General features: G+C 50.3%; 1 protein-coding gene across 2 annotated transcripts in view; it reads right to left on the minus strand.

Annotated features, from left to right (window-relative positions):
* GSE1 (Gse1 coiled-coil protein) overlaps nt 1–25186 on the minus strand; it is a 257775-nt gene that overhangs the window by 205725 nt on the left and 26864 nt on the right. For both annotated transcript variants that reach the window (XM_087940751.1, XM_087940750.1), the window contains exon 2: nt 1859–2021. In XM_087940751.1, the coding sequence (XP_087796877.1) occupies nt 1859–2021 (163 nt within the window). The remainder of the gene's footprint in view (nt 1–1858; nt 2022–25186) is intronic.

The following is a 25186-nucleotide window of genomic DNA, read 5'->3' on the forward strand; positions in this document are numbered from 1 at the left end:
GGAGGTGGGGAGGGAGGAAGAAAGAAAATTCAGAAGAATTTTCCCTTTGCAGATTTCCTCTGCCATCCCGGCTTCTCCGGCAACTGTTTTCCCACCAAGCGGAGCGAGGAGGCAGAGAGGAAGAAGGCTGTGGGAATGGCTAGCATATTTTGTGCATATATATATATCTCTCTCTATATATATATCTATATATATATCTATATCTATCTATATCTATATCTATATCTATATCTATCCATCTATCTATCTATCTATCTATCTATCTATCTATCTATCTATCTATCTATCTATATCTATATATCTCTATCTCTATCTATCTATCTATCTATCTATCTATCTATCTATCTATCTATCTATATACAGGTAGTCCTTGATTTATTAAGCCCAAACATATCCCAGAAGCCCTCAGGGGGAAGGTCGCAAATGGAGGTCATGTGACCCTGGGACCCTCTCAACCGTCGTAAATGAAGGCTGGTTGGCCAAGCGTCCAAATTCTGATCACATGACCTCAGGAATGTTGCGATGGTTGTAAGTGTGAGGACTGGGGGGGTAAGTTCCGTTTTTCAGCGTGCCAACTTTGAACGGTCACTAAACCAATGAGTTGTAGGTCAAGGACTTCCTATCTCTATTCAAACCGTTAATTTTCTGAGTTGCCCAGACTGGGACTTCATCCTAAATAAGCCAAGTGGCTGCAGGAAGAAAGTTTTCCGAAGCAAAACCATTCCCGTGTGCCGGAGACCAAGCTGTCCCCACCCAATTTTGACCCCTTTTAGCCCTCTCTTCCCGTCCGACTGCTTCCCCCATTCACCTCCCCAAACCTCCCATCCTCCCCAGACATCGGGACCGGGTGCGAAACGAAAAGTTGTGCTTCCATGCGCCTGGAGGCCATTCCCCAAGAAGGAGGATTTATGCAAGTGGGAAGGACACTGGAATTATCCCGCCCACCCGCTTTACAGCCGTAGAAAGTTAGCGCCCACCCTTCTCCTAGAAGAATAAAGTATTTTGAGACATATTAAAAAGGCAAAATATTATATTTCCCTGGATGAGAAATGGGAGACACATCTCTTGAAAAGCACACCTCACCTTCCTTAATAGCCCTCAGCAGATGCTAAGAGGTGAAGAGACGGCTAGCCCTATTCATAAGCAACTACCCTCACCCAAGATCCAACAAAGGTAGGATTAGCCCTCGGCCACAATAGGAATTGACCAACAAGCCCCTTCATTGCCCCCCCCACGCACACACACACACCGGCAAACTTCAACCAAACTTAGCTCAGACAAACTCCTAGGATTTGCACACGGCCCCATGGGAGTCTGACAAGAGCCAATAGAATACACCTTCTTGCACAGGAACAGGAAGCTCAAGTGCAAAGCCCAAGAGAAGGTATAAATACGCCCCCCACCCCTCCACTCCATGGGGTGAGCTGCCCAGAACCCCCCGTGTGGTTCTGGTTCATCATTAAACCGTCCTTCCAATCAGCCATCCTCTTTCTCCCACCATCTTTCTCCCAGCTGGGAATTGAACCAGATGGATATTTCTTCCAACACATGTTTACAGAAAGGCCAGATACCATAGGATCACCAAGTGAGGAACAGCTCCAGATTGAAGCCCCTCTCACCCCACCCCAAGTGAAAAGACTCCTTCACATTCACCCCTTTTACATCTCCCTGCCCCCCACAAACAGAAGCAAGGTCACCCCACTTTTCCGATCTGGAAGCTGACCCGTCTCTGCATCACCCGTGCAGTGGGTGAGATCTCTCCTCCCACCTTCCGTATTTCTCACCAGTGTACAAGCACACACACTTCTATGGATGCCCACATACACACCCTTGGCGTGGCAATCAGCACAGCACTTACTTGTAGCTGGTGGGGCGGCTTCGTCCACATTCAACGTGGCCCTGCAGTCCAGCCTGGCTGCGTTTCCCGCAGCCGTGCCCTCTGCGGTGCCCGCAGGACGTTGGTCAGTCTCGTCCGCCACCCCCGGATTTGCAGAAGAGGCCTCTGAAGGCGGGAAGGGGACCTAGATCAAACGAAGGGAGAGAGAAAGGGGTCAGCAGGGACCATCTGGACACTGGAGGTCATAGCTGAACCTCACCTGAGCTCTCCAAAGAAACGTAGATTATTGTTTTCCCTGCAGTCAAGAAGAACCTCCCACACACAGAGATTGGGGCTCCTTCTAGCTTGACATGGACCAGGGCAAACATCACCCAGATACGTGCTTGCTTAAGCATCCCTCATTGTCCAAGGTGAGAAGTTGTGCGAAACCAAAACTAAACCAGCCACACCCCCTTCTTGGAGGACAGTATGTGAACCGGGTTCCAAGTTCTCAGATCTGGGCAGATGCCGTGGAGAACTTCCACCAGGTCATACTTCTTAGCAAAACCTTTGGGCTACGAAAGGGCTACTGCGTTTTGGAGACATATGACATGGAACCGGCATGTAGTCCCCAAATTGTCAAAGAGGCTATCCGTGAGGAGTATGAGACTAGCAGGCCCATCTGAAGAAGTTAAAATGTGTCTCCAGAGACTTTCTACTGGGCAGTCCCGAATGAGACCCCCCTTGGAACCCTCCCCAAAGACCCCTAAACTCAGGAGACCAAACCCATGTGCAACCAGACCCAAAGAGGTCTTCCTCTGTCCCAACCCTTGACGGGAGATGCTCAACTCCTCCCAGCTTAGACCTCTGCAAGTAGGAACACCTTGAAGCCTCGTCCTCACGGCTTTGGTGAGAACTCCAAGTCCTGACCCACATCACTCTCAGGATCAAAGAGAAAAGGTGTTCCAGGCCAGGTGAACACAATAAACAAAGGTGTGGCCTTCCCAGCTCGTCCTTGTTTCACCTTTCAAAACCACCTTGAGTTTGACACAGGTGTCCTTTCATTCCTTCCAGCAGGAGATGGGCTGTGGGGGCGTGGGGGTATGCCCACACACGTGAAGAGGTGGTCATGTCACACAGGTGTGGGAAACTTACTCATTTAATTAATTAATTAATTAATTATTAATAAGTACCAACAAATATTGGAGGAGGTGGCTGTTTTCAATCATCATCCTAATAACTCCTTAGATAGAGAGATATATCCTTCCTTTTCTCTGGGCCACTTCTTCCCAACCTTGGTAACTTTAAGAGGCGTGGACTTCAACTCCCAGAATTCTCCTAATGGCTGGGGGATTCTGGGAGTTGAAGTCCATACCTCTTAAAGTTGCCAAGTTTGAAAAAACCCTGCACTTCCTTCTTCTTACTCCTGCCTTATAGCTCCTACTCAGAACAACTCTGAAGTCACCATCTGACTGCGATCACAGCGAAAAGTGGACCTCGCCAGGGTCTCTTCCGGGACTGTGAGCTCCTTGTGGTTTTCAGCTTTGATTTTTCCAAAGGAGAAAGCAGCCAGCCTTATCTCCCTCACTTCTCAGAGAGAGACTTGACAACAGAGTGTAAAAATCTCACCTTCCTAGAGATTCCAAGTGCAGCCCCTTCTCTGTCTGCCTTTCCCAATTGCTCAGATTTAATCATGCCAACAAATGTGGTGCCCGGGCACTTAAGGAGCCTGGCTTAGTCCAACCCATGGCTTCTTCACGTTTCTTTGATTCTGACTCCCCAGCCCGGACACAATCCTTGACCAAACCTGGCATTTTCACCACTGTTGTTGTGGTTCTGGATTACACAACGCCCCGATCTTCAGAGTAAACGGGGGCGGGTGTCTTGCAGAAGAAACAAACAAACACGTAGCCCAGCCCCTGGCTTGGCCTGCCTCCCTTTCGTCCCTCGAGTCGGTCCGGAGATAACAAAAGCAGAGCAAGCTTTTCCTATATAAGGCAGGACCCGCGTGCGAAACTTGTCAGCTGTGGGGATGACAAGCGGGAGGAGATGAAAGGAGAACAGGCTTCCCCGCCTCTTCATCCAAGGGTTTGATTTACCACGGCGCAGCCCTCGCCGGCTGATAAATAGAAAGAGGGCTGCTGTTGTTTTTTAATGGCTGATCCATTTTTTTTTCTTTTTCTTCTTCTCCTTCTTTAAGGATTAGTCCTCTAAAGCCAGAGCCGCTAAATAAGATGAATGCCTTGTGCTGAACGCAGCAGCGGCTGCCATCGCCACAAAGCTCTTAGGTTCAATGAGGCTCGCAGGCACGCAAAAGCATATAAATCTACCCTTGGCTTCCTGCAATGGCTTAATTTATGGGCTCCATATGGTAATGCCTCTCCTGTTTTGTTTTTTTAAAAAAAAAAAACACACACACACCCGGCCCTCCACAGACCCTGCAACCCTCGGCATGGCTCTGCCACCTCCCCAGAGAACAGGAGGGCACCTGGGTTGGCCCCGGTGGGAAACAGAGGCCGGAAAGAGGAGGAGGTGAAGCCAGGGTCAAGGAAAAAGGATGTAGAGACTCTGGAAAGAGCGAAGAGAAGAGCAACCAAGATGATTAAGGAGCCGGAGCCTCAAACCTACAAACAAAACGGTTGCAGGAATCGGGTATGTCCAGTTTAATAAAAAAAGAAGGACTAGGCGAGACAGGATAGCGGCGTTCCAGTATTTGAGGGGCTGCCACAAAAAGGAAGGGGTCCTGTACAGGGGATCAATCTCCCCCCCCTCCCTCCCTCTTTAAAAAAAACAGAGCTATCAAAATTCAGCCTCTCAGGAAACTTCCAGCTCATCTCCACTTCAAAGGAGCTAAACCAGAGTTTGTAGTCCTGGAAATCCGAAAGGTGAAAAGGAGTCTTCGAGGGAAGGAGGGGACAATTGTTGGTCAAGCTGTCAGGGCTTGGGGGAGAGACAACTCGGGAGCCAAAATAAATAAATAAACCGCTGACTTCCGCAGAACCAAAGCTTTCCCTCGAGGCGCCATCGATCCCACTGTGTCTGGGGGCAGAATTTACGCCCAGCCCAACCTCATCTTCGCTTTTGGCCATCAAAGGCTGTGCCCACTGCAGAGGTGTCGGAAGGTCATTTAAGGTAAACTTGGGGAGAGACAAAGCTGGTATTGAGTCGTTTATTCTTTTGAGTTGAGTTGGGAAGGAAGGAGGAGACCTCCAGATGGTTGGCTGCCCGTTAAGACCCATGTAATCTATTTAAGTGCAAATTTCCAACTTTTGCAGGAAGGCCGTTCTGGAAATCTTTTCTCTGCATGTGCCTGTGTGTGGGTGTGAGTGTGAGTTCATGTGTCTGTGTCTGTGTGTTATAAAGGCACGGCAGGGCCAACAGAGCCAACCAGCTTCATCCCAAAGAAGTAACCAATATAGTCTCCAAAAAGATAATCTATATATAATAATAATCTCCAACACGCGCCAGCCTGCGCATCTTATAATTAGATGTTCCCAGCCGTGAGGCTACAATCTCCCAGGTTCAAAGTGGGTGGCTTGTTTTCTTTCCAACAGCTCTTTTTAAAAAATAAAATAAAAGCAAGGGGAGGAATGGAAAGCCTTGAGCATTTCGTGGCTTGAAGAGTTCCTACGAGCGCTGGGTTCTGTTGGAAACTTGCCCATTAAGATGCCAAGGTTATGGTCTGGTTCACCTCTGGTTGGCAGAATATCCCACCGCTGGGCTGAACTACATGCTGGTTTATAGAACCACACAGTTCACCACCGCAGACTAATCCCACATCATGTCTTTGGGCAAAACATTCGCGATTAGGGAACATTTGTGATTAGTAGAGCAAGTGGTTTCTTGGAGAACATCTCTGGATGTCCATGCTCTGAAGCAAACTCCGATCTTCTCTTCATGTCACAGAACCCTAGAATGGAAGGTACCTTGAAGTCTATCCCCCATGTCCACTGTAGGAATGCAGGACGTGAGTATCCTGGTCAGATGTCCACCCCCACACTCCATATCCACTTCTAACCACAATGCTGAACCTCGTCATAGACATCCCAACAATGCCACCAGTTTGTTCCTGCAAAGTGGTGCCCTTGTCACCTGCCCGTCCTCTGCCATCATCACAAATTGGATTTCAGGCCCCCAATACATCTCAAACCAAGAAGACCAACCTTTGATTCTGATCAAGCTGGGATTATTTAATTACAAAGAGGCAGTCCATACGTAGTGCTAAGCCACAGCTTGTCTTGCTTTTAGTTTAACATAAAGAACCAAAGGCCAACAATTACAACAGAGGCTGGCTTAGGGTGAGGGGCAAAGACAGCTCACTTCCGCCTCCTGTCTAGCAAATGAGGGCCAAGCCATAAGGCTGATCCGCTTGGAGAACTGGGAATATTTGGCCAGAGATGTGAGGAATCAGTGGGGAGCAGCATGGTGCATGGCTTCAGGGAAGGAGCCCTTCTCACACCTCACACTGCCTGATCATGGCTTATCTCGACTAACTCAGAGAAGGTTCCAGAGAGCCCAACAAAAGCAACGGATGGAAACTAATCAAGGAAAGAACCAACCTAAAAATAATTTAGTAATAATAATAATAAATTTGCATTACTATTACTATTAATCTTCCCATCCTTCCTTTCACCCATCTCCTGCGACTGTGACTGTAACTTCGTTGCTTGTATCCTTACAGTTTTATTGACTGTTCCTAGCATGATTTGATTGCTTATTGCACCTTATGACTATATAACCCTGTGACTATCGTTAAGCGTTGTACCTTATGATTCTTGACCAATGTATCTTTTCTTTTATGTACACCGAGAGCATATGCACTAAAGACAAATTCCTTGTGTGTCCAATCACACTTGGCCAATAAAGAATTCTATTCTATTCTATTTTAGTTTACTTTATTGTCACTGCACCTCGTACAGCAAAATTAAATGCCATCTTCAGTGTACATTATGACTATGAAAATAAACACAAACGCACATCCTTCGCATTCTATGCAATTGAATTGAAAGCCCCTGATATTGCATTAATATTACACTATACAATAGAATTCAAAAGTTACTGCCTATTCTATTCTATTCTATTCTATATTCCATTCTATTCTATATTCCATTCTATTCTTCATACCAATATTCTATTCTATTCTATTCTATATTCCACTCTATTCTTCATACCAATATTCTATTCTATTCTATTCTATTCTATTCTATTCTATTCTATTCTATTCTATTCTATATTCCATTCTATTCTTCATACCAATATTCTACTCTACTCTACTCTACTCTACTCTACTCTACTCTACTCTACTCTACTCTACTCTACTCTACTCCATTCCATTCCATTCCATTCCATTCCATTCCATTCTATTCTTTCCTTTATTCTATTCTATTGTATTCTATTCTGAGAAATTTCCTGACAGGACAATGATGGTTTGCCTCCAGAAAGAAAAGGGGTGTCCAACCTTGGCCACTTCAAGCCTGTCGGACTTCAACTCCCAGAATTCCCCAGCCAGAGTTGAAGTCCTCCAGGTTTAAAGCTGCCAAGGTTGGAGACCCCCTGCGCTAGGAGACTTCCAGCCTTCCAACTCTGGTATTCCGTTCTCTGCATCTCCCACTTGGGCTCCAAGGGAGAGCGAGACCTGCTGAGAGCTCCCTCCTCCCCGGGGGTCTTCTGCTTTCCAAGAGACAAGAGTTTGCCGTTCCCTCAAACCAGCATGCGGCCTGCTGCAAACCCATCTCAGCTTTCACTTCAGGCAAGTATCCATCCCAGCTTTTAATTTACCCCCCCCCCTTTTTGGGGGTGGGTGGGAGTGGGGAGGCAGCCAATCTGCTTGCTAAGAACCGGGAAGAGCCAACGGGGCACTTTTCCTTCTTCCGCCTCCAGACAGAGTGCTGGAAAACACAGGAGTGGATTTAAAACACACACGCACACACTGTTTTTGTGTGTGTGTGTGCACACCACAAGTAATCAAACCAGTTTCAGCAAGCCCCAGGCTGAGGATTTTGGAGAGGGAAGGAAAACAATTGCTCCTGAACGCAGCCAGTTCCCCCTCTCCATCAGAACATGCTGATAGCGCGGCTGTGCGGTCTCAGCCCTGCTATCTTGTTAAGTTGTGTTAGATGCAATGCAGAGGGGGATCGTGGCTCTGGCTTGGGGGAATGTGGTGTTTGCAGGCTGAAGAGAGGAAAGACTCACAACCCTCTGGGGAGGGAGGGAGGGAGGGAGGAGGAGGGTAGATGAGAAGGAGGAGGAGGTGCATGAGCAGAGAAACAGGAGGAATGGTACAGGAGGCGAGGAAGAGAAAGGTAGAAATGAGGAGGAGGAGGAGGAGGAGGAGGATTGTGGGGTCCTTGGTGCTCTCTGAGCTTGACTGCTTCTTGCAGATATTTCAAGACCCAAGTAGGGAACATCGTAAGTGCTAGAAGGGAGCAGAATTTGCAGAGGAAGAGGAAGAGGAGGAGGAGGAGGAGGAGGAGGAGGAGGAAGCACAGATGTCTAACGCCAACATGGCTACTCCTGGAAGCAACCCCCCCCCGCCTCCAGTGGCCGCATGACCACTAAAGCCAGGAAATAATGACAAGCCCTCAAACTTCTCAAGGGGGAAGGGAGGAAGCAACTTTTCAAGAAAAGAAAAATTGTTGGCCATGAAAGCAACTTCCACAGATAATTGGATTGTGGTGATGTTGAGGACAGGCCCCCCTTGGAAACCTGCCTTGGGAAGCCCGTCTCCTTTCGGAGCAGGTCTTTCCAGAGGGCCATGGAGTCAACCCCGATTTCCTAGCACCATCTCCTCCTTCTCTTCCTCCTCCCATCACCACCACCATCACCTAAGGGATCGTGAGGGGCAGAAGTCTTTCCAAGAGGCGGAAAGAGGCCCCGGAAGCAAAGGACGGGAAGGCAGCCCCCAAATCAGGAGGACTGTAAACACCAGAAGAACTAAAAAAACCCAACAGCTGAGAAAAGAGCCCAAGCAAAGCCCAGTTTGGAGACCTGTGGAAGCAGCTCTTCACTGGCTTACGCAAGGCGAAACTGTCTAGATCAGGGGTCTCAGACCTTGGCAAATTTAAGCCTGGAGGACTTCAACTCCCAGAAGAGTAGAGTAGAGCAGAGCAGAGCAGAGCAGAGCAGAGCAGAGCAGAGCAGAGCAGAGCAGAGCAGAGTAGAGTAGAGTAGAAATAGAAATAGAAATAGAAATAGAAATAGAAATAGAAATAGAAATAGAAACAGAAATAGAAACAGAAAAGAAATAGAAATAGAAATAGAAATAGAATAGAAATAGAACAGAACAGAATAGAATAGAAATAGAAATAGAAATAGAAATAGAACAGAACAGAATAGAATAGAATAGAATAGAATAGAATAGAATAGAATAGAATAGAATAGAATAGAATAGAATAGAATTCTTTATTGGTCAAGTGTAGTTGGACACACAAGGAATTTGTCTTGGTTCAAATGCTCTCAATGTACATAAAAGAAAAGAAAAGCTGGCTAGGGAATTCTGGGAGTTGAAGTCCAGAAGTCTTAAAGTGGCCAAGGTTGGAGACCCCTGGCCTAGACCCCTCCCTGCGAAACAAAAAATTGATCCCAGCTCCACGATGCTGTGAAGGCCCAAATCTCAGAGCTTGACCAGAAGTTCAACCCTCCCTAGGTGGCTTCCTTGGAGCCTCCACCATCTCATCTCACCACTGAGCGAGGCATGGACTCTGCCTCCTGGGGTCTACGCTTTGGCCTCCCTCCCCAAGGGGATGAAGCCACGGGGTCTCCAACAGAAGGGTGGAGGCCTTCCAGGGTGCCAGGCTGCCAAGGAATCAAGGGCAGCAGGACCTCCCGAGGGATGGAGTGGGACCCATCCTCCCGCCTTGGAAGACCGCAAAGGCGATATTTGGGACAGGAAGGAGCCTCAGATGTATCTTCCCCCATCCCTTCCTTCCCTCCTCCTCCACTCCCTCCCCCTCTCCTTGCTATCTGTCAGAAAATCATCCCCACTGAACAGATAAGAAATAAATGAAGCCAAAGAGCCATCTGTTTGCAAATGCAAACTATCTGCTCAATTAAGAGGAATCTGTCCCGCCAGATAAAGCATTTCTCATCCCCTCCTGGAAGCCCGGAGCTTCCAACCGGATCCTCTCAATCTCATCAGACGTCACAGCCCAGCGGAAGGATGAAGGGGCTCAGGGCTTACCTTGTGCCCCCCAAACTCCTGGCATTCCTGGAAAGGAATGTGCCCATCTCCGAGCTTAGGGTTGAAAAAGAGGATTGCAATTGTAAGGAAATATTTTACCAGCGTCAAGCCCAGTTGAAGTAGCTGTCCCCAGTGAAGGCAAAGAGGAACCCCCCAAAGCTGCCTGCCCCTTGCCTCTCCTCCACCCCTCGGCTCCCCGTGCCCCAAACAGGGGCTGCAACCCGCAGCCATTATCCACAATAAAGACCTCCAGATTGGCTTCTTGCAGATTCAGCAAGCAGAGGTCACCATCAGCAGATGGTCTCGATATTCCCTCACTAGCCTGCTCATCAAAACAACCCGAGGATTATTTGAGTGAGCGAGTTTGGTGGTGCGGCTGCTGTGACCCCAGAGAGATTGAGTTGTCAGCCACACAGTACTGACCCAGGCCTGTGCGTTACTTGAGAGCCAGCTGACCTACTGGCCTCCCTGACCTCTGCTTTGAGGAAATATGTCAGCTTCCTTCTCGGGAATCGGAGATATGATGACTTACTTGAATTCTTGAAGGGGAGGGGGAAGGAAGAAGAGAGAAAGGTGGATCCACACCGAGGAGCTTTTAGGCAGTCGAAGGATAACCAGGGAACTAGAAGCTGCACAAAAGATACCACTCTAGGAAACCAATGAATGCCTCTCTAGGAAGTCCATGAATGCCTTTTTAGGAAGTCAATGAATGACTCTCTAGGAAGTCAATGAGTGCCGTTCTAGGAAGTCAATGGGTGCCTCTCTAGGAAGTCAATGGATGCCTCTCTAGAAAGGTCAATGGGTGCCTCTCTAGGAAGTCAATCCTGCAGATTAAAAAAGTCTTCCTTGAAATGAGACCAGATGGAAGGGACAGACTCCCACTCGCCCAACTACAAAGAGAAAGTCAGAGAAGGACCAGTCATGTTCATGGTTGTAATTTTGGCCTGAGAAGGGGAGCAAACACAGACCCATGAAAACATAGAGTTGGAAGGGCATCAAACCCACCCCATTGCTCAAACCGGGATCTGCCAAAGAAGATAGACTCATGACCCCGGAAGGAATAGCTTGGTTTTTTTCTAAAGCAGGGATCTCCGAACTTGGCAAGACCTGTGGACTTCAACTCCCAGAATTCCTCTGCCAGCGTAGACCCCCCTGCTGTAAAGCTGAAGCAATGTTTTGGTTTGCACAGTCACCCAAGGCCATGATGTCACCGGTTTGATTCCTGTAGTGATATGTGGGAAGGACCTTGGGAGATGCTGCCAAGGAAACAATAAGATAAGAGGCAGCATGGCCCACACCTGACAGTAGGTGGGGCACGAGACGCAGAAGGGACTCTCCCTAGTTTCTTGGGCTATAAGAGAGAGAGAGCGGGCGATTTCTGCCTTCAGACTTGCAAGGTTCTCTTAAGCAGCCTTACCACCAAGTAGAATTAGCTCCTCTGGTTATATTTCCTTCCCAGCCCAGTGGGGGAAACCGACAATTCAGAATTGTATGGAAATCTACCCCCATTACGTCTCAGAGCTGCTTTTTTTCCTTCTCCAAAAGGAAACTGAACTTTCTTGGGGTTTTTTTTCTTTGAAAAAAAGAAAAAAAGAAAAGACAAAACTGGAGTTAGAACCGAAGAAGCTCCTTGGGTGAGATCTCATCTCCCTCCTTTTTCTCAAGCCTGATCCAACGCTTACCTAACTGCTCTCACATACCTTCAAGGTTACATACTCCTCAACATTGAGACACCTGCCTGGGGTTCTTGCTGTCACGCAACTGGACAGGTTGGGTCAACGTCTCCAGATCATGCGGTTGATCCTTCATACCTTGCCAGTTTGGGCAGGAATCCGATCTTTTAGGCCTCTGGGGGAGCCTAAGCCAAGAAGAGACACGCTCCCCCGGGGACTTGCAAGAGGCCTCTTTCTAGGCAGATCCCTTCCTCATCCCTTCCTCTCCTAGGTCAACACTGTGTGAATTCCCTTCCAGGGTGTGCCCACGAGGGAGTTGTAGGAGAGAGCAACAGGACTCATCTTGCCTCTCTGGAAGGCCAGGAGAAGAACGTGCTGCCCACGCAGTGCGGTGCCTTTCAACCGATCCCACCCCGTGAGATCCTCCACGCTGCGAGATCTCCCAGCCCGGAGAGGGTGGCAATCTCTGGCTCACCACAAAAATGTTTAGAAAAGGATTAAATCTTGCCAGGGCTCCAGAACAACGATCAACCTGGAAAACGGTCCCAAACCGCCGCCCCTGGGTAGAGCTTGCCAGAAGGGAAACCACAGGGACATTGAGGGACATCTACAAAGCAGCTGCCCTGCCCTGCCCAGGTGTTCGAAACCATGGGAGCTCTTCTGATGAAATCCGCTTGGAACGAGACACGTTTGGCGTTGAGGAGAGGAGCCGATTCCTTAAAAGGAGCAGAATCTTTTCTCCGGCCGTGGTTCCTGCAAGCGGCTTCCACAGCTCAAGGAAAGCTACTTATCCTTGCCGTTTTTCTGACCAACTGTTGATTTTAGCCATCCTGCATTCATTCTGCTTTTTTTTTCTCCCTCAAGCCTCAATCCAGGTTACAGGGGGCTCCCTCTCCCTCCTTTTGTCCCCAGAACCACCAACTTTCAAGGTCAGCTGTCCAAAGGGCCACCTCTTTTCAGAAGGCAGAGAAAAACATTTGAAGGTGTGTGTGTGTGGTGGGGGGGTTTGGTTCTTCAGAAGCAAACTCCTACTAATGAAAAGGGTGCCAACTTGGATGATCAGACACGAGAGGGGGAAAGTGATAATTCCTCACCCCCAAATTCTGCCTGTTTTTAGCCCCTGATTCCTCTTCAGTTACATTGCATGGTATTGACAGTTTGGGGTGAGCAATTGTTTATTCTGTTTATTCTATTTTTATTTATTTGATTTGTCAATTGCTTGCAAGATAATAGGTATAAGTATAAACCTAGTTACGAATCCGTAGATACCCGGTACATATAAGAAAATAAAAGAAACAATAGGACAGGGACGGTAGGCCCGTTGGGGGCGATGGTCTCTGTACAGGTCATCCAACTGCTAGTTGCAAGAGATGAGGAGAGGGGCACCCAAAGGCCATTTGATAGGTCTTTCTAAACCACAAATTTTTATAGCCCTTCTTTGCAATTCAAAGAGAGTCTAAAACAGGCAAATTGCTGCGTTTAGTGCCCTCTCCTGGCCCAGTTCGTACCTACAGCTTGGCTCACCCCAGATCAACTTGCAAGGCAAAACGTCTTCTCCTTTTTCAGCTGCTATTTTTCTACAGCATCAAAACATGTTTATACTTCCAGGCAATAAATTCTCGACGCACTTTAGCGGGAGAGGCTCTCACCGAGGACAAGAGCCTATAAAACAAATCCAAACCAACTTTGGAGCATTTCTCCACTTTGACAACTTCGAAGAGGGGTCGAAGAATTCCCAGAATTCCCAGAATTCCCCAGCCAACCAGCCACGGAAGGAAGGAAGGAAGGAAGGAAGGAAGGAAGGAAGGAAGGAAGGAAGGAAGGAAGGAAGGAAGGAAAAAGGGAAAGAAGGAATGGGGAAAAGAAGGGAAGGGAAAGGAAAGGGAGCTAGCTGAAGGTTTGCATTCAGAGCTCACTAAGTGTCAAATAAGGAAAATTGTCACTGAACAGCACATCTTACCCCCTCTGCCGCCTCTTACAACCTCAGTGAAATGAGTGTAATATATTCCACGCTGTTGGAAATGTTCTGGGCTCCCTCAGAGGACGAGGGGGAAAAAACCTAAGGGCTGCTGCTCATTTGCACCAATGCAAATGCATGTAAAATATCTTCAGATCCAGAGCTGCCAGTGGGGGGGGCGGCATGAGGAGGGGGAGAGAGGAGGACGAGAAGAGGAAGAGAAGAGGAGGAAGTGAGAAGAAGAGGAGGAGGAGGAGGAGGAAGGAGAAGGAGAAGGAGAAGGAGGAGAAGGAGAAGAAGAAGAAGAAGAAGAAGAAGAAGAAGAAGAAGAAGAAGAAGAAGAAGAAGAAGAAGAAGAAGAAGAAGAAGAAGAAGAAGAAGAAGAAGAAGAAGAAGAAGAAGAAGAAGAAGAAGAAGAAGAAATTAGAAGAAGAAGAAGAAGAAGAAGAAGAAGAAGAAGAAGAAGAAGAAGAAGAAGAAGAAACAACAACTTGGCCGGAGGGTGGATTTCCTGGCTTTTTAAGAGAATCTACTTCCTGCCCCTATAACCCTTTGCTCCCAAGCGTTGTCTTCTCCTCAAAGAAACGTTTTCTTCCTTCTTCCCTGAAAAGGGCTGACTTAGAATATTTGGAAGAAAGCAGGAAGCCTTTTCTCCACTCCTGCCAGCATGCTTACAAGGTCACCTGCCTCACCTAGCTACCCTGGGGTATACCTGCTTCGTGCCTGGATGGGAGGCTAGCAGGAGATCCCATTGAGAGGCTGCTCCTACGCCCTTTGCCAAGTAAAACTATGGACCCTTCCGGAGCCGAACTTGACTGAGGGGTGTCTTCCCCGTTTCCCCCATTGGAGGACTAAAGATTCGATCCTCGTCCACAGGAAGTCCTTGAGTTAGGACCGTTAAAGGAGCCCCCTCGTTACGGTAGTCAGTCATAAAAGCGGGTTGCTCACACGACGGACCTGACTTTGCAATCTTTTCTGTGGGGGTTGCTAAACGAACACGGGAGCCACGAAGTCATGTAAACCCGTGAATTACAATGAGCCCGTTTTGCAAAAACACACACACACACACACACAAAAAAAACCCCTGGAAGTAAATGACATTTTGGGGGCAAAACCCTCATAAGACGCAATCCTCTGCCGGTGGGATTCTGCAAACGTTCATCAGTGCAGACCCCGGAGTGCAGCCAGTCAGGAGTGGGGGGGGCTGTCCGACTGTCCGGACTTCTAATGTCATCTCTATTCCCCCATCCTAACGTCAAATGGCCGCTCAGTCGCAAACCGAGGACGCCCCCTATTTCCTCTTTCTGTAAAAGAGCCCAACAGATCTGAGCAGTGTGACCCCAAAATACCCATCAGCAGGTCGTGCGGATGTCACCATTTCCTGGGGAGCCCCTTCTGCATCTGTCATACCGCCCCATCTTTGTCCAGACCCCAAGCCCACCCAGCCCCCTCCTTATTCAGTGAAGGCGGGGGGAGGACGAGGGGGGGTGAATCTGTTTCCAGCAGATGGAGAGTGAGAGGTGAGGCCGGGAGGAAGACAGCAGCCCCCCCCGCCCCTCCCGCCCCCTTTCTCAGCAGGCAGAGGAGTTGAGGGAGGGGAGGGCCGGTCATTGTTTACGAGGGGGACCCTGCAGACAGATTGGGGGGGGGAGAGCAGCCCATAAGTGGCTTATGGCTGTCGAGAAGGGGCTGAAGCCGCCGCAGCCCCCCGGGATTAACAAAGACGGCCTCTGTTCTCGGCTGGGTCATGTGGAAAAGGCCGAGAGGGGGAGTCTCCGGCAAGGGGGGGCAGGGTAGCCTGGAAGCAGGAGGGGTGGGGTGGGGTGGGGAGGGGAAAGGGGGAGGCTGGCTGCCGCGAGCGGGGCAACTTCTGTGCGATCCAGGAGGTGAGGAAGGATCTGTCCTTGCAAAACCGACTGCAAGGCACTTCTTCCATCACAAGGCAAGGGAGACTGGCCAGCCACGCCAGAGGGTTCAGCTCTATGGTCCTCACTTAGTGACTGCCCCGTTTAGCGACCCCATGAAATCCGAGGGCTACCGCAGCATGCCGCAGTCGCCCGATGGCCCTCTGCACGCTCCACAGCCAGATTCCCAAATGCAATCCCAGGAGGATCCAGAGGTCAACTCCCCAAAGACAGTCACAGGATGTCTCCCTTAAGAACCGTCCCACTTAGCAACAGAGGCACCCAACTCAACGGTGGTCGCTAAGCGGAAGCCACCTGCACGAGGGGAACACAACGGAGGGCATAAATAGTGCTATGAACACAGCAGCTCTTGTCACGCTTTCAACCAATGGCTTGAAGAGGCGCAGACTTCGCCTCCCAGAATTCCTCCAGAACTCAGATGGGTTTAAGGTGCCGGCTGGGGGATTCTGGGAGTTGAAGTCCCCACATCTTCAAGCTGCCAAGGCTGAGAAACCCTGCTCCAGCACATGGCATTTTGGGGAGGTGAACACAGCCTCTTCCGTGCTGGGAAGGAGAGGATCTCATGCCAGGAGGGGCCACCAGGATTCACCCCAACCGGCGTGGCCCTCAAGTTGGCTGGCCACAATGCAATGGCCGCATTCTCCTCCCGGGCAGCTCTTGAACCCAAAACCCTCTTGATCCCAACATATGCTGAAATGCAAACAACCCAACTGCACAGCCAGCCTCCTCCATGGGTTTAGGGAAGGCAGCTGTTCACCGGGGTAGTTTGGAGACCGACCCGTTTGAATGTCTGCAGGCTACAGGAGTTATCCTAAGTGAGCCAAAACTCTTAGATGCCAATGAGGTGCTGTTAGAAGACACAAACCAGAGGTGGCATTCAGCCGGTTCTGACCGGTTCTAGAGAACCGGTAGCAGAAATTTTGAGTGGTTTGTAGAACCGGCCGATCCCACCTCTGACTGGCCCCGCCAACCCCATCTCTTCTCCGCCTCCCATCGAGCCCCAGGTGATCGGCTGGGTCTCCTTTGGTTGCCCTGCCCAGGAGAACGGAGCTGGAAAGCAGGTTAGTGGGATGGGGGATTTTGCGGTATATCCTTCCCCTGCCACGCCCACCAAGCCACGCCCCTTAAGCCATGCCCACAGAACCGGTAACTAAAAATGTTTGAATCCCAACACTGACACAAACCATCATGTGAAAGAGGCTCGGAAGCAAGTGTTATTTTAAGCCTAAATTTGCTCCCTCCCACCCCCCCACCCCCCCTGCCCCAGATGCATGTAGGGAGAGGAAGTGGTTTACAAGCAGGAGAAAGGGTAAAACGCAGCCCCCGCCTCCCCCCCCCCCACTTGCGAGATTGCAAAATAGAGATGCCGCTCCAGGTTGCTTCTCACAAAAACAAAACACACTCAGCCACCGATATGCCCACGCATGCGCACGCACGCGCACACACACAGACACGCAACCCCCTCTTTGGCCCAGGTCAAACCCTTAAGCCTCCTTCTTCTAATCTGCTTCCCCAGCAAAGCTCAACCTCCGCATGAACCTTGCACACGTTTCTGCAAAGCCAGTCAAGGGGCCGGGAGAACGGCTGGGCCGGTCAACAGGAGGAGAAGCGTGCAAGAGGCAGGGGTGAAACGTTGCACCCCCAATCCCACCCTGCTGGCCTTAGCAACCTGGCAGGAAAAACCAACACGCCTTGCACCCTTGAAGGGCTTCAAGCAGCCCTGTGAACAAGACACGCTGAATGTGCGTGTGGCCATCCCGTCTTCCAGGAAGGGGAAGAGGTCGAGGAGGTGATAAAATCATTGGGGGGGTGGGGTGAGGAGGGAGGAGGAAAAGTGGGGTGAGACGTATAAACCATGGGACCCCAAACTTGGCGACTTTAAGACTTGTGGACTTCGACCCCCCCGAATTCTCCAGCCAGCTATGCTGGGAGTTGAAGTCCACAAGTCTTAAAGTTTGCCAAGGTTGGAGACCTCTGGGACTTTCAGCCAATCTTAAAAGGTGTCCTTGCAAACTGGGGTGCAGGAAGAGTTGGGGTTTCTGGCCTCTTCCAAATGGCCAAACTCAAGAAAGAAGAGAATCACGAGATCTTGTGGGGATGGAAGGAGCCACCGAGAGACCCTGGAAAACATCGCTTGGCTTGGAGCGGGAATCCGAACCCCCTACAAGGGTCCCAAGCCAGCCAAAAAGTGAGGAAGGGAGTCCTTCTGGGGGACATTTCAGGCTGTCCTTCCTCATCCGGCCTTCTGCATCGGGCAAAGGGATCCCCACTCCTAAAGGATCTCGTAATTCTCCCAAAACTGCAGGAGGAAAATATCTCCTCTTCAAAGGTGACGTCTTCGGCAAGGCAACTCAACTCCCCACATCAAGTTGGTTTGTTTTTTGGATTCTCCCCCCAGGATGCAAAAGGCTGCATGCGTCTGTCTTCCAAAGACAGTGTTTTCAACTCTAGCCTTGGGATCACCTGGTGGCCTTCAGTCCGAGTATTACGTGCCTCTGATCCTGCTGAGCCAGTTGCTGCCTCTGCTGGAGACCTTTTCCTGACCTCCCAAATACCCTGCGAGGTTTTACTAACGCATCCTGTGGCCAAGCGACAAGCCACCTTAGCTCCTTCTGCACCTGGGCTGTTATTCAACAGGAGCGGCTCCTTCTCCTCCGCCCACAGCCTGAGTCTTTGAACCAGACCTCGGAACAAACCCTGGTTAGTCTCCAGCAGGGATATAAAGCGAGTTGTCTTGTTTGCTCTTGCACTGCCCCCTGGTGGCCCTGGGTGGGGGAGCCATACTCAGTTAAGGCAGAAGGGGATTTCTGCCTCCCCACCGCCCCTGTTTTGCATACTGAGAGCTGTCCAGGTAACAGGTAATCAGGTAAAAAGTTGGAAGGGACCTTGTAGGTCATCTAGTCCAACCCCGCCCTCCCAAGCAGGAGACCCTACACCACCTCTGACGAATGGCAGTCCAATCTCTTCTTGAAAGCCTCAAGTGATGTCACTGTAGAAACAAGACATTAGTCCAGAAAACAGGGAAACCAAAGACCCAGACAGGCTGGAGGAGGTCATCACTGGGTCGACAAAAACGGTGTTAAGACTCTGGAGAGAGTGCAGAGAAGAGCAACCAAGATGATCAGGGGACTGAAGGTTAAAACATGTGAAGAAGGACTGCAGGAACTGGGTAACGTCTAGAAGGACTAGGGGTGACACGATGGCCGTCTTCCGATACTTGAGCGGCTGCCAACCTCTTCTCCAAAGCACCAGAAGGCAGGAGAAGCAGCAGCAACGGGTGGAAACTAATCCCTGGAGGCTTTCCAAGAAGAGACTGGACTGCCACCTGTCGGAAATGGTGTAGGGTCTCCTGCTTGGGTGGGGGTTGGACTAGATGACCTACAAGGTCCCTTCTGTTATTCTGTTCTGTTATTCTGACTAATTGGCTCTCTCGGGGTGGCCCTAATCATGGGGGAGGGGAAAGGGAGGGCAAAGAAGGCTGCCCACCCCTTACCTGAGCTGTGGCAGGCGAGATCTTCTGCGCCACCCATTCCCCAAACGGGCTCTGACGCTGCTGCCCTGCAGGGACCCCAGCCGGCCTCCCTCCTTTCTCAGGGATCAGCTTTGGACCCTCCAAGAACCCCTTGCCCCTCCTTCTCACAGCCAATCTCCTGGGAAGGGGGCAGCCGAGCTCCAGGAGTCGGCCCAAAGGCCTGGAGATGCCAACATTGCAGGAACCCAGTCGAAGGCGAAGCCCCCCACCTCACCCCGGCACAAAAAGCCAGCGCTCTCCCGCTTGACTGAGCCCAACAGCTTGCTGCATGCAGGACAAGCTCCTAAAACCAGCTAGGAAAACCCTGGGGAGTCCCCCTTCCTCCAGCCCGCACCCCAACCATGAGGGTGCCAGAATTATGGGGCAACCAGGCAGTGCAGAATGGGGACAAGCAAGCAAGCGTGGAAGGATGATCACTGCCAGCCCAAACACGAAAAGGCAGAGATGCTGGCAATGCTCCTCCCCAGCCACGCATTCACCCTCCCAGCTGCTGCTCCCACACTTCCTTCTCTCCTCCTCCACCCCCCTCACACACACACACACACACACACACACACACACACACACACGCACAGTCTGCACGCACATGCCAAGGGGCAACTGCAGGCACGAAGCACACCCCTCTCGCCCTTCTCCCCTCCTTGAAGCTGTCGCCAGCTGGTCTTCTGAAAGCCCAGTTAAAAGACCCCGGTTGCTGTGAGGCTGGAGGTTAAGCCACAAAGTCGTAAATCAGTCGAGACAGGACAGTTTCCGGCTTTATCTGGGATGCGCCAGAGTGCGTATATTCGGCCTGCTTTGAGCCCTTTAACTTGAAACTTGGACCTCAGGACTAGATTACCACTACTCGTTTCTAGCAAGCATTTCAAGTTGCAATTGAGGAACCTCCCTAAAGGTGAGTTATTAGGCATCAAAACCAGAAGCAACAAATACAAGTGATTTTTTTTTTTAAAAAAAGGTGCTTAAAACAAAATAAAGATGGTACAAAGGGCACATTGGCTGGAGGAATTCTGGCTGAGGTTGAGAAATGTTGATTTCACCAAACTTGTTAGGTGCAAAGCGGGAATAGAATACAGAATAACAGAGTTGGAAGGCACCTTGGAGGTCTTCTAGTCCAACCCCCGGCCCTACTCCTGTTGGAGGGGGTCGCTTCCAGGTCAGGGAATCTTCTCCCCATCTCAGGCTTTTTTACATGACCAGCTAGGTTCCTGGACAATCCAAACATTTGCAGGAAACCAGCCAGGATAGAGCCAGCATTTCTGAGTCTTCACAACTGGGCGGAGCACAACCATCTTTTCTGTCCTGGAATGCTAAACAATCCAACAACCCAAGGTCATTATCTCAAAACTCTTTGAACTGCTTGTCCACGGCTGTAAAATATCTGGGCTAATTTTGGAAATGTCCTTGCCTCTTCTCCACCTCCTTTTTACAACCTCCTGGAAAAACTATCCACCCTGTTCCCAAAGGGTGCTGGACACGACTAAAATATCAGTGAAGCTTTTGAATGGGATCTTGGAAGCCGGGGGCCACCGGAGTCCAGAAGTCTTTTTTTTTGACCCAAATTTTTATAGGGATCCATCACGGCACGAGGGAACTTCTGCAGGATAGCCCACCATCCCACCTGCTTCCAGACACATCTAATACCAAGCATGGATGACCTGGCGTTATTTTCAAACATCTGGGCAGCCTCTTCCCACAGGGTGCTTTCAAGCAGTGTGGAGACTACAAACCCCATTATTGCAGCCAGCAAACCATACACATCTGAAGTGAAGAGACCATTGACGCGGCGCTACTCAAAACGATTTGCCGGGAATTAGGACGGTCTCCTTTTTTCAATGCACCCTCAATTTTCTTGATTCTAGTGGAGCCATCTGAAACCAGCAGGGAAAGAGGAGGGTGGATGTTGACATCTCCCAGATGGTACCCATGTCAAGAGGAAGATGGGATGTCACCCCCTTTAATGGCTTGGTCTCCAATTCTCTGATACCAACATGCCTTCCACGCAACACGCAACTCATTTAGAACAAGACAGCCTACTGGGATTCAGTAGCAAGTGAAGAGGCCACCTCCGCACCTGTTCTGCAGTTGACAGGTGTCCCAGAAGGACTAATGGAACACTGCAGGAATCGGGATGATGGATGAAGTCAGGGACCAAAGAACCATCCACCTGGAACCATCAAATCTGCAGAAGCCAAGCCCAGAAAGCTGATGTTCTCCACCTTGATTTTATCCATCTCTATCATAGTTTAGGGATTGTTGGTTTTTTTTACAAAAAACTTGTAGTCCTCAGTGGGCAACTTGAAGGCGGTGGACTTCAACTCCCATGCTACTTGGGGAATTCTAGGAGTTGAAGTCCAGCCATCTTTGAGCTACTAAGGTAGAGAAACACGGCTATGGAGAAAGACTGCTACATATAGCCTGCTCGCTCCGTTTCACTTTGTCAGAAGGCAAATGGGAATCAGAATTTGCATTCCCACAACACAGCGTGTGTGTGTGTGTGTGTGTGTGTGTGTGTGTGTGTGTGTGGCCCCACGCAGCATCTTCAGATGTTTCGGGCAAGTTCCTGACGGAAAGGTTTGAGGGTTGAACTTCTGCCTCCAACCGTCCATTCTCTCCCAGCTTTCTCGCTAGCATTATTTACACAGGTTTGTGGCTCCTGGGAGTGTGATCCACAGGAGGGTTTGAGTGCAAAGGACCATTCCGTTCCTGACCAGAACCTGGAGAGCAATAGATCCTGGTGAGCAGCCATACCGCGTAGAAGAACTATCTCAACAGCCACAAACTCCAGAGGGGGACTCTCACCATCCATCTCACTGGGAGCCGATTCACAGGAGGTTCACATCAAGAGTTTATAAACTTCAGACAAACACACAGAGACAAGACTCACAAAGGCAACTGCGATGCTCAGCTGCACCTGTCTCTCTCTCTCTCTTCCAACAACGCACCGGCTTGTAATAAATTTCCCAAGCCAGACCAACAGAAAGTCTCGAAAAGAGCAAGTCCTGGAATAAACGCCAGCCTCCCAGTGAGCACAACTCGTCCCTTCTCCAACCTTTGACTTCCAATTTACAGGGAAAGGTTTGATTTCTGCCAGCCTGGGTGCCACGGATCCCTTCCCCCATCTTAAAAGTTTCAACTATTTGCCAAATTTTAACCAGGAAAGATAAAAGGTCACTGTCTGGTCTTCACACACACACACACACACACACACACACACACACCTTTAAAAAGCCCACTTCTCCATCCCAAACAAGCAGGTGCCGTCTGTAAACTGAGCTTAGCCCAAACTTTTTTCAACTGGGGCAGATTTTTCCCCCTAGTAAAAAAATCAAAAACCAAATAAGAGCAGCTCCAACACAGCAAAATATACTAGGGATGTCCAGTCTTGGATCTAAGCAACAAGTTTTATAAAAGGGGAGAAGGGAAGCTGTCCTTGTAAGTTCTGCCCTGCCAAAGAGAAAGATCCACAGAGAGAAGAGAGAGAGAGACACACACACAGTCACAAAAACAAATCCAAAAATTTTGGACTTCTTGTCGATCTTTCCACCTCAGTGCAGGGAGCCTTTAACAAAAGCTGCAGTTTCTGGAAGGGGTGGCAAAGGCCTCTGCTCCCCAAAAACCACCTTCCCTCCCTGCACCCCCCCCCTCTGCAAATCAGGAGTGTGTGGGGGTGGGGGAATCCTGGACAATGAAAGACCATCCTGGCCTAAGGTGCACCTACCTTAAAAACAGAGGGAGAGAAAGGGAGCCTCCGCCAGGCGCAAGACGCAGCCAAACCGCCGGGCTCTCCTGGAGTGAACTGATGACAGATTGGGGAGGGGAGGACCACAAAGGGGAGGGTGGGGGAAGGGGAGGAAAGAGGTGGGGGGAGATCTCTGTGAATCCCTCTTCTCGGTCTGGAAGGGATGGGAACACAGGAGGAAAGGGAGGATGGACGGACGGACGGACGGATGGAGAAGGGAGAGACCTACAAATCCGCCCCCCACTAGCAGAAAAATCACACCATGATGGGGGGAGGAGGAGCTGGGGAAGGGAGGGGGGGACAGGACCGAAAGGGAATTTCCTGCAATTGCCTCGTGTTTGGGGGGCCGAGGGGGTGGGGGAGGCAGAGGAGGAGGGGGTGGATTTCTGCGCCGAGAAGCAAATTAGAAGAGGCGAAACCGTGACACAACAAAGGGACAAGCGGCGCAAGCCTGTAAATTAAACATAAAGGGGACATTAGATAATTAATGAGTGGCTGCCCGCCTGCAACGCCGCCCCCTCCCCGGGGCAGAGCCAGCCACTGCTGGCACAAGAGGCAAAGCGGGGGGGGGGAGGAGGAAGCAGCCCACACCGCGGAACCAATCGGGCTGCAAGGGGGCAGGCGAAAGGCACGGGGAGGCCGAGAGGGAAACCACCTGTAAGGGCCAGTGCGCCCCACGGCCCCACGCCTAGGAGGCCAGCTGCTCTGGCTGGCATCTGTGGGGATTCTCGCCAGAATGGGGAAGGGGTGTGAGGAGGCTGGACGCTGGATCCAGAGTCGGAAGGTGAGAAGAAAGCAAGCTGGGCGAAGCAGTAGGTGAACAGCTCCACACATGCACACACACACCCATCGATGATCTCAAGGGGGCTCTCTGACCTGGGTGGTTTTCTTGCAGACATTTCGTGACCCAACCAGGGAACATCATCAGTGTCACAAGACAATAGGGTTTGGGAGGAGGAGGAGGAGGAGGAGGAGGAGGAGGAGGAGGAGGAGGAGGAGGAGGAGGTGGAGGAGGAGAACTGTGGGAATCCTTGGTGTTTTCTGAGCTTGGTGGTTTTCTTGCAGACGTTTCATGACCCAACTAGGGAACATCCTCAGTGCTGATGTCGAGGCTTAGGTAACACTGAGGATGTTACCTAGTTGGGTGGTGAAACGTCTGCAAGAAAACCACCAAGCTCAGAGAGCACCAGGGGCCCCTCATCTCAACCCTGAGCTGCAAATATTCTCTCATAGCAAATGCTCCCAGTCCGACCACCCAATTGGTGTGGCATATCGGTGTTAAAGTCACCCTACTGAGGAGAGGGGTGGCATATATTGTGGCACAGCCAATGCCTGGCATACCGGTTTGCTCTGCAGCGTGGCATGTAATACAGCCACCCGTCACTACCCTTACAGACAATATCTCCCTCCCTCCCTCTTTCTCCATCACTTCCTCCTTCCCTCTTTCTCTCTCCCTCCCCCCTCTCCCTCCTTCTTTCTCTTTCTCCATCACTTCTTCCCTCCCTCTCTTTCTCCATCTCTTTCTCCATCTCTTCCTCCCTCCCCCTCTCTCTCCTCCTTCCCTCCCTCTCTCTCTCTCTCTTTCTCATCACTTCCTCCTTCCCTCTTTCTCTCTCCCTCCCCTCTCTCCCTCCTTCTTTCTCTTTCTCCATCTTCTTCCCTCCTCTCTTTCTCCATCTCTTTCTCCATCTCTTCCTCCCTCCCCCTCTCTCTCTCCTTCCCTCCCTCTCTCTCTCTCTTTCTCCATCACTTCCTCCCTTCCCTCTTTCTCTCTCCCTCCCCCTCTCCCTCCTTCTTTCTCTTTCTCATCACTTCTTCCCTTCCTCTCTTTCTCCATCTCTTTCTCCATCTCTTCCTCCCTCCCCCTCTCTCTCTCCTTCCCTCCCTCTCTCTCTCTTTCTCCATCACTTCCTCCTTCCCTCTTTCTCTCTCCCTCCCCCTCTCCCTCCTTCTTTCTCTTTCTCCATCACTTCTTCCCTCCCTCTCTTTCTCCATCTCTTTCTCCATCTCTTCCTCCCTCCCCCTCTCTCTCTCCTTCCCTCCCTCTCTCTCTCTTTCTCCATCACTTCCTCCTTCCCTCTTTCTCTCTCCCTCCCCCTCTCCTCCTTCTTTCTCTTTCTCCATCACTTCTTCCCTCCCTCTCTTTCTCCATCTCTTTCTCCATCTCTTCCTCCCTCCCCCTCTCTCTCTCCTTCCCTCCCTCTCTCTCTCTTTCTCCATCACTTCCTCCTTCCCTCTTTCTCTCTCCCTCCCCTCTCCCTCCTTCTTTCTCTTTCTCCATCCTTCTTCCCTCCCTCTCTTTCTCCATCTCTTTCTCCATCTCTTCCTCCCTCCCCCTCTCTCCTCCTTCCCTCCCTCTCTCTCT

Source organism: Pseudonaja textilis, chromosome 11 (genome assembly GCF_049901715.1).
Source record: "Pseudonaja textilis isolate UNSWEBS1 chromosome 11, rPseTex1.2, whole genome shotgun sequence".
Lineage (NCBI taxonomy): Eukaryota > Metazoa > Chordata > Lepidosauria > Squamata > Elapidae > Pseudonaja > Pseudonaja textilis.